Here is a 13,374-nt window from a genome sequence, read left to right as displayed (position 1 = left end):
TCTGTATCTCAACTCCATTTCCATTTACTCATATTGGTTCTGTAACCCTTAATACCCTTGTCTAACAAAAATCCATCAATCTTAGTTTTGAAATTTTCTGTTGACTCCCAGCCTCAACAGCTTTTAGGAGAGAGTTCCAGATTTCCGCTACCCTTTGTGTGAAGAAGAGCTTCCTGACATTACCCCTCAACAGCCTAGCTCTAATTTTAAGGTTATGCCCCCTTGTACGGGATTCCCTACTAGAGAAAATAGGATAGATAGAATGAAACTATCATCGCATTTAATCATAAACACCTCAATTAAATTACCACTTAATTTTCTATAGGCAAGGGAAAACAAGCCTAGTCTATGCAACCTGTCCTCATAATTTAACCCTTTTAGCCCCGGTATTATTCTGGTGAATCTACACTGCACCCCATCCAAGGCCAAAATATCCTTCCTGGGGTGCGGTATCCAGAAACGTAGTTTCAGCTTAGTTCAGACTTTGCACTTTCCCTGGTAAGAAATTCCTGAAGATGTTGTGTCTTGGTTACAAATGTTCTCCTGGTACTTTCTGAAGTAATAGGCATCCAAGATGATCATAATGGCTCCCCAAATGGCTGTGCGTGTGGTGACAACAAAGGTCAGCAAAGAAATTTCTGCCACAACAATAACAACTTTTATTTATAAAGCACCTTTAACGTAGTAAAATGTCCCAATGCACTTCACAGCAATGTTAAGATAAAACAAATAAATTTGATACCGAGCTACATCAGAAGAAATTACTACAGATGACCAAAAGCTTGGTCAAAGAGGTAGATTTTAAGGAGTGTTTTAAAGGAGGAAAGAGAGGTAGAGAGGTTTAGGGAGGGAGTTCCAGAGCTTAGGGCCTGGGCAGCTGAAGGCACGGCCGCCAATGGTTGAACAGTTATAATCAGGGATGCTCGAGGGCAGAATTTGAGGAGCGCAGACATCTTGTGCGGTTGTGAGACTGAAAGAGATCACAGAGATAGTGAGGGGCAAGGCCATGGAGGGATTTGTAAGCATAAATGAGAATTTTGAAATCGAGCCGTTGCTTAACCGGGAGCACAGGGGTGATGGGTGAACAGGACTTGGTGTGAGTTACGACATGGGCTGCCGAGTTTTGGATGACCTCAAATTTATGTAGGGTAGAATGTGGGAGGCCAGACAGGAGTGCGTTGGAGAAGTTAACTCTAGAGGTAACAAAGACATGGATAACGGTTTCAGCAGCAGATGAGTTGGAGCGGGGGCGGGCAATGTAATGGAGATGGAAATAGGCGGTTTTATTTATGCTGCAAAAGAAACAACCAACCTTTTGACCATCCTCATAACTTGTACGTGTCGACTTCTGGATCATGGGAATGGCTATTGACTGAATACTGACCCTTTGCTCTCACAGACTGGCCAACAGAAAAGGTGGCCCATGAATCCCAAACTGCCCGACCTATCCCAAGTATTCCGTTGATCAGTCTCGTAGCGATTGAAGTCGGCGATGACGATAGTTTGTATGAAGTGGTGAGAGACGTCCAGGTGAACCCGTGGACATCGGAGCAGGTGAGTCCAGGGCAACAGAACATGGACCACACCACCCCATACGAGGAAATGCCATCGGCAGATCCAAGGGGACTGGATGGATGTAACAAGGAGAACAAGGAGTCAGTAGAAGGACCTACGCAACCACCGATTTATGCAAAACTAGTCAAACCGAGAAACAAAGAGTGCCAGTCACAGATTCAAGAGAAACCTGAAGCTAAAGATGAAGCTGAGGTGGACAAGCCCCCACCAGTTCCAGACAAGCACTTGGATGATGAAGAGTCAGCACAGTGATGAAAGTATTAGGTAAAGAAATGCACTATAAGTTTATCAGCTGTTGTATCCACCACCCAATGGGACAAGAGCAGCAGGGGCATGGGAACACCAGCAGTTCCAAGTTCACATCCAAGGCTGGCATGTATTACCCATCTCTAGTTGGCCTTCCTCTTGAACCACTGGAGACTATGTGGTGAAGGTGCTCCCACAATGTTGTCAGCTAGGGAGTTCCAGGATTTTGACTTCGGTGACGATGATATAAGTTCAAGTCAGGATGGTGTGTGACTTGGAGGGGAACCTGGAGTTAATGGTGCTCCCATGTACTTGCTGCCCTACTAGGTGGTGGAGGTCACAGGTTTTGGAGATGCTGTCGAAGAAGCCTTGGCGATTTCCTGCACTGCATCTTACTAGCAGTACACACTGCAGCCACGGTGTTTAAGATGGTGGATGGGCTACCGGTCAAGCGGACTGCTTTGTCCTGGTTGGTGTTGAGCTTCTGATTGAATGCAGCCGCACAACATCGAGGCCATAAGAACATAAGAACTAGGAGCAGGAGTAGGCCACCTGGCCCCTCGAGCCTGCTCCGCCATTTAATAAGATCACGGCTGACCTGATTATGGATTCAGCTCCACTTCCCTGCCTGCTCCCCATAACCCTTTATTCCGTTATCGCTCAAAAATCTATCTCCACCTTAAATATATTCAATGACCCAACCTCCACAGCTCTCTGGGGCCGAGAATTCCACAGATATCCAACCCTCTGAGAGAAGAAATTCCTCCTCATCCAGTTTTAAATGGGCAGCCCCTTATTCTGAGAAACAGTCCCCTAGTTTTAGTCTCCCCTCTCTGCATCCACCTTATCGAGCCACCACATTACCTTATGTTTCAATAAGATCACCTCTCATTCTTCTGAACTCTAATGAGCATTGGCCCAACCTGCTCAACCTATCTTCATAAGTCAACCCCCTCATCTCCGGAATCAACCTAGTGAACCTTCTCTGAACAGCCTCCAATGCAAGTATATCCTTCCTTAAATATGGAGACCAAAACTGTATGCAGTACTCCAGGTGTGGCCTCACCAATACCCTGTACAGTTGTAGCAGATCTTTTCTGCTTTTATACTCTTTCCCCCTTGCAATAAAGGCCAACATTTCATTTGCCTTCCTGGTTACTTGCTGTACCTGCTTACTAACGTTTTGTGTTTCATGCATAAGGACCCCCAGGTCCCTCTGTACTGCAGCCCTTTGCAATTTTTCTCCATTTAAATTATAATTTGCTTTTCTATTTCTTCTGCCAAAGTGGATAACCTCACATTTCGCCACATTATACTCCATCTGCCACATTTTTGCCCACTCACTTAACCTGTCTATATCCCTTTGCAGATTTTTTGTGTCCTCCTCACAATTTGTTTTCCCACCCATCTTCGTATCATCAGCAAACTTGGCTACATTACACTCAGTCCCTTCATCCAAGTCATTAATATAGATTGTAAATAGTTGAGGTCCCAGCACCGATCCCTGCGGCACCCCACTAGTCATGGTTTGCCAACCGGAAAATGACCCATTTATCCCGACTCTCTGTTTTCTGTTAGTTAGCCAAACATCTATCCATACTAATATATTACCCCCAACCCCGTGAACATTTATCTTGTGCAGTAACCTTTAATATGTATCTTATCGGATACCTTCTGGAGATCCAAATACACCACATCCACTGGTTCCCCCATATCCACCCTGCTCGTTACATCCTCAAAGAACTCCAACAAATTTGTCAAACATGATTTCTCTTTCATAAAACCATTCTGACTCTGCTTGATTGAATTTTGCTGTTCCAAATGTCCTGCTACTGCTTCCTTAATAATGGACTCCAGCATTTTTCCAACGACAAATGTTAGGTTAACTGGTCTATAGTTTCCTGCTTTTTGTCTGCCTCCTTTTTTAAATAGGGGTGTTACATTTGCTATTTTCTAATTTGCTGGGACCGCCCCAGTACTGTGTATGGAGAAAGAGTCAGACTGAATACTGTGAGCTCAAAGTAAAGTGTGACCTTAGTCTTTTATTGCAGGTCTCCAGAGTGCCTCTCCAACCTGTGAAGCCTCCTTAAATACCTGTGCTCCCAAGGGATTATGAGATCCCTTGGGATCCAGGTGAAGAGCCCTCTTGTGGCTGTACAGAGTAAATACAAGTCCACATATATAACACCCAGAATCCAGGGAATTTTGGTAGATTACAACCAATGCGTCCACTATCTCTACAGCCACTTCTCTCAAGACCCTAGAGTGTAAGCCATGTGATCCAGGGGACTTGTCCGCTTTCAGTCCCATTATTTTACTGAGTATTACTTCTTTAGTTATAGTGATTGCATTAAGTTCCTCCCTCCCTTGATTATCCACTATTGAGATGTTTTAAGTGTCTTCTACCGTGAAGACCGATACAAAATATTTGTTCAACGTCTCTGCCATTTCCCTGTTCTCCATTAATTCCCCAGTCTCATCTCTAAGGAACCAACATTTACTTTAGCCACTCTCTTCCTTTTTATGTACCTGTAGAAACTCTTACTATCTGTTTTTATATTTTGTGCTAGTTTACTTTCATAATCTATCTTCTCTCTCTATCACTTTTTTAGTCGTTCTTTGCTGGCTTTTAAAAAGTTTCCCAATCCTCTGGCCTCCCACTAGTCCTGGCCACATTGTATGCCCTTGTTTTCAATTTGATACCATCCCTTATTTCCTTCGTTAGCCATGGATGGTTATCCCTTCTCATACAGTCTTTCCTTCTTATTGGGATATATTTTTGTTGCAAGTTATGAAATATCTCCTTAAATGTCTGCCACTGCTCATCAACCATCCCATACGTTAATCTATTTTCCCAGCACACTTTAGCCAACTCTGCCCTCATACCTTTGTAGTCTCCTTTAGGACACTGGTTTGAGAATCAACTTTCTCACCCTCCAACTGAATTTGAAACTCAACCATGTTATGGTCTGTCATTCCTAGATGATCCTTTACTACGAGATCATTTATTAATCCTGTCTCATTACACAGTACCAGATCTAAGATAGGCTGCTCCCTGTTTGGTTCCGCAACATACTGTCCAAGGAAACTATCCCGGATACACTCGATGAACTCTTCCTCAAGGCTACCTTGGCCAATTTGCTTTGTCCAATCAATATAAAGATCAAAATCGGCCATGATTAATGCTGTTCCTTTATTACAAGCCTCCATTATTTCTTGATTTCCGTCCAACAGTGTAGCTAATGTTAGGAGGCCTATAGACTACGCCCACCAGTGACTTTTTCCCCTTATTATTCCTTATCTCCACCCAAACTGATTCAACATCTTGATCTTGTCAGCCAATATCGTTTCTCACTAACGCACTTATCTCATCTTTTATTAACAGAGCTACCTCACCTCCTTTTCCTTTCTGTCTGTCCTCCCAAATTGTCAAATACCCCATAATATTTAGTTCCCAGTCCTGGTCACCTTGCAACCACGTATCTGTAATGCCTATCAGATCATACCCATTTGTATCTATTTGTGCCGTCAACTCATCTATTTTGTTACAAATGCTACGTGCACTTAGATAAAGAGCTTTTAAATTTGTTTTTTAATCATTTTTTTCCTGCTTTGACCCCACTTTCTGATTCACCTTTATGTTTATACATCCTGTCCCTTTGTGGCACACTCTGGTTTTCATTTCCCCCAGTGCTACCCTTATACTTGGACTTTTGTCATTTTCGCTCACCTGAATCCTCCCCCTCGACTAATTAGGGAAAGGGAAGTATTCCTTCACACACCTGACTTTTGCCTTGTAGGTGGTGGAAAAATCAGGAAGGGAGTCACTTGCTGCAGATAGAATCGTAGAAATTTACAGCACAGAAGGAGACCATTTGGCCCATCGTTTCCGTGCCGGCCGACAAAGAGCTATCCAGCCTAATCCCACTTTCCAGCTCTTGGTCCGTAGCCTTATAATTGTTCAAACAATTACTCTCTCTCACCCTGGCTGTTCCCCCGGTACAGCCCTGACCTTCGCTCCCTTAAGTCCAAGGGACGCAGACTTGCACGGATATGGCGGACAACTGGTTTAGCCATTCACCGCCAGATCTGGCTGGACCACATAAAGCATTATTGGCTCCTGCGCTCGTCTGCCAAAATTGCTCAATATTTCAGAATCATTCTGGATTGTGAAGATAAACCTTGGCTTCTATTCTCCATTGCTAACCATCTTTTTAAACTGCTCTCCCCAGTCTCCACCCTCACCTCCGACAGTAAGAGCGAGGGGCTCCGTTCGGCTGCCTCTGTCTCTTCTCTTCCTTCCTTCCCCTAGCCCACCGGGCTGGCCTTCCTCTAAGAATCCCCTCTGCCCTAGCCCTGACCTCACATCTTTCTCAGATGCCCAGTCTCTGATCTGCTGTAGTAGCCATGGCATTTACTTGGCTGGTCCAGTTGTGTTTCTGGTCTCTTGTGATCATTGGCGTGTTGATGGTGGAGGTTTTGACAGTGGTGATGCCAGTGAATGTCATGGGGAGGTGGTTGTTTTGTTGCTTCTTGTCTCACAGGATTAGGAGGAGGCCATTTAGTCCCTTGAACCTGTTCTGCCATTCAATGAGATCATGGCTGATCTGTGATCTAACTCCATATACCTGCCTTTTCTCCATATTCTGTAATACCTTTGGTTAACAAAAATCTATCACTCTCCGATATAAAGTTAACAATTGACTCAGCATCAATTGTCGTTTGCGGAAGAGAGTTCCAAACTTCTGCCACCGTTTGCATGTAGAAGTGTTTCCTAACTTCACTCCTGAAAGATCTGGCTCTAATTTTTAGCCTAAGTTCCCTAGTCCTAGACTCCCCAACCAGCGGAAATGGTTTCTCTCTATAAATTCTCCTTAATACAGGTACTTCAATCAAATCACCCCTCAACCTTCTAAATTCCAGGGAATACAACCCTAGTTTGTGTTCTTGTTGTTCTTCCCTGTAGCTTCACCCAATGCATTTATGCCCCTCTTGAGATCTAATGGTCAGAATTGCACGCAATATTCTAACTGAGGTGTGACCAGTGCATATTAAAGCCTCAGCATAACTCATGCAGACTTGTCCTCCACAGTTATGGTCCTGTATCCAACATTCTATTTACTTTACTTGCTTCTCCACATTGTCTTGACATTGAAATTGATAAAGTTGACTCTCACTACCAGGTCAAGACTTCCTGTTGCAAGTTCTGCTCCTTTCACTGGTTAACTACTAAGTTAATTCTATCCTACGTAAACTAGAGGTGATCCAAAACTCGGCTGCCCATGTCCTAACTTGCCACCAAGTCTCGCTCACCCATCACCCCTGTGCTCGCTGACCTACATTGGCTTCCGGTTAAGCAACGCCTCGATTTCAAAATTCTCAGTTATTTTCAAATCCCTCCATGGCCTTGCCCCTCCCATCTCTGTAATCTCCTCCAGCCCCACAACCCCCCCCCCCCCTCCCCCCCAAGATGTCTGCGCTCCTCTAATTCTGCCCTTCTGAGCATCTGGGATTATAATCGCTCAACCATTGATGGCTGTACCTTCTGTTGCTTCTGAAACTCCTTGCCTAAACCTCTCCGCCTCTCTACCTCTCTTTCCTTCTTCCAGACGCTCCTGAAAACCTACCTCTTTGACCAAGCTTTTGGTCACCTGTGCTACTTGTGCAGCTCGGTGTCAAATTTCTATCACATAATACTCCTGTGAAGCGCCTTGGGACGTTTCACTACGTAAAAGGCGCTATATAAATACAAGTTAATTCTTTCCCCCAATTTGCAATACATTACGTATGTAATGATGTCGGAAACTGGCATTTCTTGTTATTTATAAGTGGAGCATGACAAGCGGTGGGTGTAGAAATTCACATGGTTGAGTTGTGCCCTGCCCTCTGCCACCTAACCGATTTTTGGACTTGCGTAAAGTTGCAATACCAGTTGAATTCTCTGCTTTTAGCTGATGCACCTTTGAAAAGAAAGGTATGATAAGTGACTGGGGGTTGAGGGATGTCTTGCCCAGATCTTGGGCTGGATTTTCGGGTTTCTTTTTTTGGGGCGAAAACGTAAGCGATGCATGAAAATTACCATTTTCGCTGCGTTACCGATTTAAGGCCTAACTTTTGGCACTTGGGGCCTGGGGCGCAGCGCAAAGAGAGGCGTTGCACTATTATTCGGGGCCCAAAAACGCGATCGTCGCCAACTTTAGTGCGGGACCGGGAGCGCTGCGAGCAAGGCCTTGGAATGGAGGGCAAAAATTCCAAAAAACATTCAAAAACATTCTCAAGACCCTTACCTAACAAATCGGTGCAAAAAAATAAAAACTTTAACTTACCATTTTTACAGATTTTCCAACTTACCGCTGCTGGCCGGGCTGCACCGCTCGGTTTTACCTGGTGGTCTTCTGGGCGCGGCATACAGGTCGGTTGAGTGCCGAAACTCGGACGGTAACGCAATCCGAGTCGTTCCACTCCTGGCGCAGCTCTCCCTGGCGGTGCTTCCAAGTGCCACCGCAAAAAAGGAACTGAGGGTCCCGCCCGGGCTTAGCGACTGGGTTTTCGCCGTGGAGGGTCAAAACGCAGCGAAAACCCGGTCGCAAACCACCCGAAAATCCAGCCGAATGTGTGTTGCACTGGAAGTTTGCACTAACTTTATAACAGTTTAAGAAAGTTCATCATTTTGAGCATCTGTTTGGCTCGAGTCTGCGATCTCGATGAATCCTTGGTATTGGAGCTGGGGATGCGGGGGGCGCGGGGAGGAGGAATCATATGATGTGTTGGTACCATGTCCTTCAGGGCCGTCAACTCTGGTTGGACATATTCCTGGAGATTCCATCACATGATTTCCAGCCTCTAACTGGTCCGCCCCCACACTTGTGCCATTGGTTGCCCAACACATCCATCCTCGCGATGACCCGCCTTCTCGTGCTGATTGGATGATTCTTGACTCAGTCGAACAGACTTTTTTTCACCGCATCTCCAAAACTTTTATAACTCTTAAACTAAAGTGTTCCTAGAAAAATAGGGGGGGGAAGAAGTTTCTATTAACACCCCTATGCTTTTTCTCCAGGTTTGTGTGCAGCAGTGTCCAAACAATTCATCTTCAATTCCTGGAGAACCTAGGCTAATCCTGGAGAGTTGGCAACCCCAATCTCGATGTGCCCATGGTATCATACAGGAACCCTGTGAGGTGTTGGTACCATGTTCTTCCATATAGGCCTTGGGAATAAGTGTGTCTTCTGTTTTCTCAGGGTCGTGCTCCCAACTGAAGAATGATTCCAGCTGCTTGTAGTGACTCAGTTGTGAACAGTACACCTTCATAATGAAAATACTGTGGCACTGAACAATATGTTTAACTACTGGAGTAAATCACAGTAAACTCTGCTTTAAAATTTCGCTATAAACACCATGTTGAGCACTCTTTTACAGGCTGGTACTATCGAGTCCCTGTGCCACATTGTATAAACCTGGCCAATAGTCTTCAGTCTTGCATACTCCCTGTTGCAGCTTGGCTCAGTTTGTAGTGCACTCACCCCCACCGAGTCAGAAGACCCAGTCCAGGGCTTGCCGTTATAACCTGGGCTGACACTCCAGGGAGTGCTGCATGAGTGGAGGTGCCTTCCTTTGGATTTTGAAACATTCAATCTCAGGCCACATCTGCCTGGGTGTTAAAAGTCATGCGTCAGGATTCAAAGAAGAGCTGGGAGTTCTGCGGTGTCAACGTCCTCGCTCAACCAATACTACCAAAAACACAGTGACTTGTTTTTCATCTCATGTTGTTTATGGGATCTTGCTGTATGCAAAATGGTTGCTGTATTTGCTTACATACAAGTCACTGTATTTCAATGTAATTCATTGTATATAAAATGATGTATAAATCAGAAGACTATATTTTTGTCCACTGTGTGTGTGCATCTATTTTTATGTGTATATTAACTGGTTAATACTGAGCCATACAGAGCTGGGCTGATTCTGGATTCGCTCGTTGGCCTGGTCTTGGTTGGCTGATTAGAAGAAGGGGCTGCTACTCTTGGCTTCCGCACTTCTGGATTAACTGGAGCATAGCTCTTGCTCCTAAGCATCAGTGTGTGGACATTAGGTGCAGACAGGATCAGATGTAATGCCCTTCACGGTTGAATTTTCTACCAACGATCATTGCCCGGGCTGAGGCTTGATAACATGACCACTTGGGTGATGCACGTGGAATTGTACCACAGCAGGAGTCCAAGCGTCCAGCAGAGGGAGTGGGAACTGGGGAGTGTTTTGCTGGATGGTGCAGTTGAACCCATGTGTATATTGTCCTGTCTATTGTGCTGCCAATCTTGTTCCATTAACCTTTTGTAAATTTAGAGGAGATATTCCAGTGTCTGCTTCTATACTAACTTCTTGTGATATATTTTTACTCTGTTCACTGTCTGAAAATTGAGTGGCTGGGAATAGGTGGAGGGTGTGAAAGGAGAGTAAGTCTCTCTAATAAAAATCTAAAGGAGATGAGGAAGTGAAGGATATTTATAGTCATTCATGTGTGATTAAATGACCATACAACAATAAACAGCTAGTTACAATAATAAGCCTGCCTGATCGATGGAGGTGCTCTACATGACCTACAGACTCATTTGGGTATTACTCCTACATATTTATACGCTACCCCCACCAGCACGTTCCTGTTATGTGCTAATCTCACGCTTACCTTGCGTGATTGACCATATAAAGGTACGGCAGACCAGTTCACTTTTGGAACTCTGCCTAGTTTTGCATAGTGTGAGTGGTCAGAGGACACAGTGTGTGAAACAACGATGAATTTTTTTCTTCATAAGCTTAATTGACATTGATCTCGGGAGCACTGCATATAATTGGTGATACAGTCCCCACCACATAAAACATAAGAAATAGGAGCAGGAGTAGGCCCTACGGCCCCTAGAGCCTGCTCCGCCATTCAACACGATCAAGGCTGATCATCGACCTCAACTCCACTTTCCCGCCCGATCTCCATATCCTTTTATTCCCCTAGACTCCACAAACCTATCTATCTCAGTCGTGAATATATTCAGACACTCAGCATCCACAGCCCTCTGGGGCAGAGAATTCCAAAGATTCACAACCCTCTGAGTAAAGAAATTCCTCCTCATATCTGTCTTAAATGGCCTACCCCTTACCCTAGTTCGTAGAATCATAGAACTTTACAGCGTGGAAGGAGGCTATTTCTGTTGTGTATCTGTAAATCATACACTCCCATGTTCCGCCACCAGGGAGCGCATCCCCTGAAGTCCCAAGGGATACCAGCATCCCTTGTGAGCACTGTATATAAGCCGGCCCCGAAGGTCTGATACTCACTCTGGTGTGTCTTAATAAAAACTGAGGTCACTTTAACCTCCCGGTGTGCAGTCTCATCTGTGTTAGGAACACAACAACTGGTGATGAGTACACGAATCCAATGCAAAGATGCAGCAAACTGTGGGCATCCTGGAGAAGTTCTCGGAGGGTGAGGACTGGGAAGCCTATGTTGAACTGCTAGACTAGTACTTTGTAGCCAACGAGCTGGACGGAGATGGAAGCGCTGCAAAAAGGAGAGCGGTCCTCCTCACGGTCTGCGGGGCACCGACCTACAGCCTCAAGAAGAATCTTCTGGCTCCGGTGAAACCCACATATAAGTCGTATGAGGAGCTGTGTACACTGGTTCGGGAGCATCTTAACCCGAGGGAGAGCGTGCTGATGGCAAGGTATCAGTTCTATACGTACCAGCGATCTGAAGGTCAGGAAGTGGCGAGCTACGTCGCCGTGCTAAGGCGACTTGTAGACAATTCTGAGTTTGATGGCTACCTGGAGCAAATGCTCAGAGACTTTTTTGTACTGGGCATTGGCCACGAGACCATCCTACGAAAACTTTTGACTGTAGAGACACCGAACCTCAGTAAGGCCATTGCGATAGCACAGGCATTTATGTCCACCAGTGATAACACCGAACAAATCTCTCAGCACACCAGTGCTAGCAATGTTCATAAATTAACTGGAACTGTGTTTGCGAGCAGAAATGGACAGGGCAGAAACCACAAGTCTGCAACTGCCAGTAGCCCTCAGGTGACCCAGATGACTCAGAGTCCGCAACAAAGGATGAATGCAAGGCAATTCACACCTTGTTGGCGTTGTGGAGGCTTCTATTCAGCCTATTCATGCCTCTTCAAAGGGTATGTTTGCAAGAGCTGTGGAACAATGGGGCACCTCCAACAAGCTTGCAGACGAGCTGCAAGCTCTGCAAAATCTGCTAACCACCATGTGGCAGAGGAAGATCGGTCCATGGTGATCAAAGCAATTTTGAGCCTCAGAGAGAGGGCAGATGCTGAAGTACATGGGGTGCACACATTTTCGACGAAATGTCCACCTGTAATGCTAAACGTAAAATTGAATGGCTTACCCGTAGCCATGGAACTGGACACTGGCGCTAGCCAATCCATCATGAGTAAAAAGATGTTTGAGAGACTGTGGTGCAGCAAGGCACTCAGACCAGCCCTGAGCCCCATCCACATGAAACTGAGAACGTACACCAAAGAGCTTATCACTGTCCTGGGCAGCGCCATGGTCAAGGTCACCTACGAGGACACGGTGCACGAACTGCCACTCTGGATTGTCCGGGTGATGGTCCCACACTGCTTGGAAGGAGCTGGCTGGGCAAAATCCGCTGCAACTGGGATGACATCCGAGCGCTATCACATGTCGATGAGGCCTCATGTACCCAGGTTCTGAACAAATTTCCTTCCCTTTTTGATCCAGGCATTGGAAACCTTTCCAGGGCGAAGGTGCGGATCCCCTTGGTCCCAGATGCATAACCCATTCACCACAAGGCGCGAGCGGTACCTCACATGATGAGGGAGAGAGTGGAAATTGAGCTGGACAGGCTGCAATGGGAGGGCATCATCTCCCCAGTGGAATTCAGCAAGTGGGCCAGCCCGATTGTCCCAGTACTCAAAAGTGATGGCACGGTTAGGATTTGCGGCGATTATAAAGTAACTATTAATTGTTTCTCGCTACAGGACCAATACCCGCTAACCCGCTAACTAAGGCAGGTGACCAGGAAATCGAACCTATCACGCCCAACAGCCCTGCAAGGCCAGGCTCACCCAGCAGCCCTGCAGGGCCAACAACACGCCAGCCCAGCGAGGGCACAGCCAACACACCAGAACAGACATTTGTATCGAGGCGGTCCACCAGGGAAAGAAAGGCTCCCGACCGCCTCACCTTGTAAATAGTTTTCACTTTGACTTTGTGGGGGAGTGATGTTGTGTATCTGTAAAGCATGCACTACCATGTTCCGCCACCAGGGAGCGCATCCCCTGAAGTCCCTTGGGAGCACTGTATATAAGCCGGCCCGTAAGGCCAGTTCCGCACACTGGAGTGTCTTAATAAAGACTGAGGTCACTGTTACTTTAACCTCTCTGTGTGCAATCTCATCTGTGTTAGGAACACAATAATTTCGGCCCATCGTGTCTGTGCCGTCTGACCAAGAACTATCCAGCCTAATCCCACTTTCCAGCTCTTGGTCCATAGCCCTGCAGCTTACTACACTTT

General features: G+C 45.9%; 1 protein-coding gene across 2 annotated transcripts in view; it reads left to right on the top strand.

The window, feature by feature from the left end:
• LOC139279308 (uncharacterized) overlaps positions 1-9,697 on the top strand; it is a 35,699-nt gene extending 26,002 nt beyond the window's left edge. The window contains exons 5-6 of one of the 2 annotated variants that reach the window (XM_070898437.1): positions 1,400-1,839; positions 9,063-9,697. In XM_070898437.1, the coding sequence (XP_070754538.1) occupies positions 1,400-1,827 (428 nt within the window). In that variant the 3' untranslated portion in view covers positions 1,828-1,839; positions 9,063-9,697. Of the gene's footprint in view, positions 1-1,399; positions 1,840-8,881 lie in introns of both variants that reach the window. The other variant, XM_070898436.1, reaches the window with a different exon arrangement.
• The last annotated feature ends 3,677 nt before the right edge of the window (positions 9,698-13,374 follow it).

Source organism: Pristiophorus japonicus, chromosome 14 (genome assembly GCF_044704955.1).
Source record: "Pristiophorus japonicus isolate sPriJap1 chromosome 14, sPriJap1.hap1, whole genome shotgun sequence".
Taxonomy (NCBI): domain Eukaryota; kingdom Metazoa; phylum Chordata; class Chondrichthyes; family Pristiophoridae; genus Pristiophorus; species Pristiophorus japonicus.
Note: the sequence above shows the minus strand (reverse complement) of the source record. Positions and strands in the feature narration are given on the sequence as shown.